We start from the raw sequence: 6000 nt of genomic DNA on the forward strand, positions 1-6000 counted from the left end.
GATAAGGTCACAACATTAATTCTAGCTAATGGATAGTATTTAACAGTCACCATCTTGAATAGAGACTATCTAATGGGAGAAATGCAACCAAATGTTTGCATTCTTGCAATGTGAGAGCCATCAGCCAAAGGCTATTTAGGCCAATTGAAATCCATCATGAGGTAGTCAATAATGAATAAATATCAAAAGAGAATGAATTAGGGATGGAAATTAAATTTGCAGGGCTCTTGGATAAAAAGGAAGGGTTTGGGCTAATTGAATTCCTCTACCATCAGGTGGGACTGAAGAAAGTTTTATTTAAAACATTCAAAATGGAAGACAATTAAAAATGCACTTCCAATTAGAAGTATCAAGTAATTAACGGTAATAGACACGTCAGGTACTACAAAGCAGGAAATTGGAATATGCAACTCCAACAATATCATAAACTGTAATTACCAAACTCAAAATAACAGCAAAAAAATCATTAATTTATTTTTACTTCGCCACATTTACAGTAAACTCCAATAATCTGGACAGGTATTTTTTCCAGCTTATTGGATGTTACTCTTAATAAATACAAACACACTTTTACATCACTTGTTTTTGCAAATAGGCACATGAATATGTTGGAAATGCAGGAAGAGGAGATTTGTTTAGCTTGGCATCCTGTTCGCCACAGACATTGCGGGCTGTAGGAACTTGAGATACAGTGCGGAAACAGCCCTTCGGCCCACCGAGTCCACACCGAACAGCAATCACCACCCGTACACTAGCACTATCCTACACACTAGGGACAATTTACAATTTTTACCAAAGCCAATTAACCAACAAACCTGCACGTCTTTGGAATGTGGGAGGAAACCAGAGCACCCGAAGAAAACCCACACGGTCACAGGGAGAACGTACAAACTCTGTGCAGCATCTGTACTCAGGATCGAACCCGAGTCTCTGGCACTGTAAAGCAGCAACTCTACCGCTGTGCCAATGTGTTCCATGTTCTATTCACATGTTGCACTGTGGTGTAATAAATTTTCCAGTGAACCCGATGAATTTAAAGGGAACAGGAAGTATACAAGTATTCCAGATTCAGCCATAAACTTAGCCATACTCGTGATCTCAAACCCGGCTCCAGCAGCACTATATATTCCACTGTACTGTGGGCTCACATTGCAGGCTAATGAGCCAGGTGCCAGACCTTTAGGATTCTCGGACAAATGGATGTCGATTATTGATATTCACGGCATCTTTTCTACTGCTGCAGATGCAATAACAGAAATCAGCCCATGAAGATTAATAGATAGACACAAAATGCTGGAGTAACTCAGCATTAACTCAACAGGCAGCATCTCTGAAGAGAAGGAATGGGTGATGTTTCGGGTCAAGACCCTTTTTCGTCTGCCTGTCCCGCTGAGTTACTCCAGCATTTTGTATCTATCTTTGGTGTAAACCAGCATCTGCAGTTCCTTCCTACATAGGAGGATCTGCAGCTGCTGGTTTAAACCAAAGATAGACACAAAAAGCTGGAGTAACTCAGAGGGTCAGGCAGCACCACTGGAGAAAAGGAATGTTGAAACAGAAGAAGGGTCTTGAGTCGAAACGTCACCTATTCCATCCTACATATGATGACTCATAATCGGTTTGAATCATTGGTTAACATGAGGAATGCATAATCACATGGTAATCAGAATTGAACATACACAGTATAAATAATATTGACCCTCAGCAAATAGAAACATGTGATTATGTAGTTCTATTAGGTTATAAAACATCCAAAGGCATTTCATTGGAGTTTTATCAAACAAAATTTGACACTGCCACAAGAAGGATAATAGGAGATGATGAAATGTTAGTCAAAATTTTGGACATCTTAAAGGGGAAATATCTAGAACCAGAACCATTGCTAATGATGGAGGCACTAAATTCTAGGATAATCAAGAACCCAGTATTGTACGAATGTATGAAGGCTTGCAAGGAAGATTGCCAGGGAGGGGGAAGCTAAGGATTCCAAAACAATGAGAATTTAAAAATAAGTAATTGATTAAATGGAAAGTGATGGAATTCAGAAGGGCTAGGGTAATTGTTTGCAAAGTGTGATTTATGTATGAGCTGCAGTGGCTTGGATGATGTAGTGACTAATTTCACTCTCTGGTCCAAGTGCAACAAGAAACAATCACGTCAGGTTAAATCATTTCCACACAAATTCCAATATAGGATTCAGGCACATTCATGCCGTTTGTCCGGTTCAGGATGATTTGATTAACATTACCATGCGTGTATTCTGGTTTTGATCAACAACAATGAATATGCAGCAAATATATTTTGCAAATGCGTATGGATCAGGCCAGGTACACAAAAAAGCAATACATCGGATGCAGTGTGTGAGAAGGAAGTGCAGATGCTGGTTTAAACCGAAGATACTAGACACAAAAAGCTGGAGTAACTGTATCCAATGTATTAAAGATAGAGCATCTCTGGAGAGAAGGAACAGGTGTCGTTTCGGGTCAAGAAGGGTCTCAACCCGAAATGTCACCCATTCCTTCTCTCCAGGGATGCTGCCTGTTCCGTTGAGTTACTCCAGCTTTTTGTCTCTATCTTTAATACATTGATGCAGATTGGTCAAATTCATGGACTGTGGGGAGGGGGCGGGAGGTCAGGGGTAGATTGGGGAAAGAGGAATATGCGAGATGGGGAGGCAGGACGGGCAGGCACCGCAGAGGCTAAAGCGGGCTGGGCTCAGCTGAAGTGAGGTGGGCTGGGCTGAGGTGCGTTGAGCTGGGCTGAGATGCATGTAGCTGTGCTGAGGTGAGCTGGGTTGAGTTGAGCTGAGCTGAACTGGACTGGGCTGAAGTGAGCTGGGTTGAGTTGAGGTGGGCTGGGTTGAGAAGAGCTGCGCTGAGTTGAGCTGAGCTGAACTGGGCTGAGTTGAGGTGGGCTGGGTTGAGATGAAATGAGGTGAGCTGGGTTGAGATGAACTGTGCTGATGTGAGCTGAGCTGGCCTGGGCTGAGCTGGGGTGAGATGAGCTGGAATGGGGTGAGCTGGGCTGAGTTGAGGTGGGCTGAGTTGAGGTGAGCTGGGTTGAGATGAAATGAGGTGAGCTGGGTTGAGATGAACTGTGCTGATGTGAGCTGAGCTGGCCTGGGCTGAGTTGAGGTGGGCTGGGGTGAGATGAGCTGGAATGGGGTGAGCTGGGCTGAGTTGAGGTGGGCTGAGTTGAGGTGGGCTGGGGTGAGATGAGCTGGAATGGGGTGAGCTGGGTTGAGATGAGCTGTGCTGGGTTGAGTTGAGCTGGGCGAGTTGAGCTGAACTGGGCTGGGTTGATCTGGGCTGAATTGAGTTGACTGGGCTGAATTGAGTTGACTGGGCTGAGTTGAGCTGGGGTGAGTTGAGCTGGGCTGGGTTGAGATGAACTGTGCTGAGGTGAGCTGAGCTGGCCTGGGTTGAGGAGAGGTGGGTTGGGCTGAGGTGAGGAAAGCGCCGCCAACTTACAGCATCCGCCTTCCGATTAGCGCCGCCATCTTGCCGCGTCCTGATTGGCCCAAACAGGGGCGCGCGCTGGTTGGTCCGGGATGGCGCCGCTGTCGATTGGCTGAAGCCCGACCTGCAAGGCGTCCATTGGCCGACGGGGATTGGTCCGTCCCCAATGCTGGCAGCGGATTGGTGCGACGGGCGAGAGCGCTGCTGGGTGCGAGTGGTGGGCGGGTCGCCTCTCCCGCAGGCACCTGTCAATCAACCTGCAGACATGAACCCAGCGGTGTGAATATTGAAGACAGCACAAAACGCTGGAGTAACTCAGCGGGACGGGCAGCGTCTCTGGAGAGAAGGAATGGGGGACATTTCGGGTCGAGACCCATCGTCATATTGATTTCTCAGTTCACTTTATTGTGTACAGTGAAAAGCTTTTTTTTGCGTGCTAACCAGTCAGCAGAAAGCTGGGCTGAGTTGATCTGGGCTGAATTGAGATGATCTGATCATAATACATGATTACAATCGATCCATTTAGTGTTTTGATACATGATATGGGAATAACGTTTAATGCAAGTTAAACCCAGCCAAGTCATACAGTAATACAGTGTGGACTCAGGCCCTTCGGCCCAACTTGCCCACACTGGCCAACAATGTCCCAGCTACACTAGTCCCACTTGCCTGCGCTTGGTCCATATCCCTCCAAACCTGTCCTATCCATGTACCTGCCTAACTGTTTCTTAAACAATGGGATAGTCCCAGCTTCAACTACCCCCTCTGGCAGCTTGTTACATACACCAACCTCGTTTTGTGTGAAAATGTTACCCCTGCGATTCCTCCAAATTTGAGGAAGGATATTCTTGCTATTGAGGGCGTGCAGCCTAGGCTCACAAGGTTAATTCACGGAATGGTGGGACTGTCGTATGTTGAAAGACTGGGGCGACTAGGCTTGTATACACTGGAATTTAGAAGGATGAGAGGAGATCTTATTGAAACATATAAGATTATTAAGGGATTGGACACGTTAGAGGCAGGAAACATGTTCCCAATGTTGGGGGAGTCCAGAACCAGGGGCCACAGTTTAAGAATAAGGGATAGGACATTTAGAACGGAGATGAGGACAAACTTTTTCAGTCAAAGAGTTGTAAATCTGTGGAATTCTCTGCCTCAGAAGGCAGTGGAGTCCAATTCTCTGGATGCTTTCAAGAGAGAGCTAGATAGAACTCTTAAAGATAGCGGAGTCAGGGGGTATGGGGAGAAGGCAGGAACGAGGTACTGATTGAGAATGATCAGCCATGATCACATTGAATGGTGGTGCTGGCTCGAAGGGCTGAATGGCCTACTCCTGCACCTATTGTCTATTCCTATTAAATCTTTCCCCCTTCGTCTTGAACCAATGTCCTCTGGTCCTCGATTCCCCTTCTCTGGGCAAGAGAATCTGTGCATCTACCCGATCTAATCCTCTCATGATTTTGTACACCTCTATAAGATCCCTCTTCATGCTCCTGCGCTCCATGGAATAGAGACCCAGCCAACTCAACCTCTCCCTATAGCTCACACCCTCTAGTCCTGGCATTATCCTCGTAAATCTTTTAAGCTTGACAATATCTTTCCTATAACATGGTGGCCAGAACTGAACACAATATTCTAAATGCGGTCTCACCAACGTCTTATACAACTGCAACATGACCTCCCAACCTCTATACTCAATACTCTGATTGATGAAGGCTAAATTGCCAAAAGCCTTTTTGACCACTTTATCTACCTGCGACTCAACCTTCAAGGAACCATGCACCTGTACTCCTAAATTCCTCTGCTCTACAACACAACCCAGAGGCCTACCATTTAGTGTTTAGGTCCTACCCTTGTTCGACATCCCAAAATGCAACACCTCACACTTCTCTGTATTAAATTCCCACCTGGCCAACCAGAATCGGAATCAGAATAACCTTTATTGTCATCCAAAAAAACAAGTCTTTTGGACGAAATTCCGTTACCCACAGTCCAACAATAAGAACAATAAAAATAAGCAATAACACACACAATCACAAACCAACACAAAACAAAACAAATAAACATCCATCACAGTGAGTCTCCTCCAGTCACCTCCTCACTGTGATGGAAGGCCAGAATGTCTTTTCTCTTTCCCTGCCGTCTTCTCCCGCGGTCAGGCCGTTGAAGTTGCCACGTTCCAGGTCCACAGCGGGACGACCCAAGCCCCGCGATTCAGGGCAGGCGAAGGCGCTGCCGCTGCACGTCGGGGTGGTCTTGGCTCCCGACATTGAAACCCCGGCGGGCAGAGAAAAAGCCCGCAGCCTATTTCAGGCCGCGCCGGACGGTGAAAGGTCCACAGCGGGCCGACCCAAGCCCCGCGATTCGGGGCGGGCGAAGACGCTGCCGCTGCCGCTGCCGGAGCTCCCAATGTCGGCCCCCACCCAGGGCAGGGCCTGCAGCTTCCGATATCCACACGGCCCGCGGCCGAAGAAGCCTCCGGAGCCTCCGAAGGCGAGTCGCAGCGCCACCACAGCCTCCGAAGGCAGCCAGCTCCGCAGAT

General features: G+C 47.2%; 1 protein-coding gene across 1 annotated transcript in view; it reads right to left on the bottom strand.

The window, feature by feature from the left end:
- Nucleotides 1–3501, bottom strand: part of clybl (citrate lyase beta like) — a 140740-nt gene extending 137239 nt beyond the window's left edge. Inside the window, exon 1 of the mRNA XM_078403017.1 lies at nucleotides 3471–3501. Within this exon, the coding sequence (XP_078259143.1) occupies nucleotides 3471–3499 (29 nt within the window). The 5' untranslated portion in view covers nucleotides 3500–3501. The remainder of the gene's footprint in view (nucleotides 1–3470) is intronic.
- Nucleotides 3502–6000: the final 2499 nt, after the last annotated feature.

Source organism: Rhinoraja longicauda, chromosome 7, assembly GCF_053455715.1.
Source record: "Rhinoraja longicauda isolate Sanriku21f chromosome 7, sRhiLon1.1, whole genome shotgun sequence".
NCBI classification, from domain to species: domain Eukaryota; kingdom Metazoa; phylum Chordata; class Chondrichthyes; order Rajiformes; family Arhynchobatidae; genus Rhinoraja; species Rhinoraja longicauda.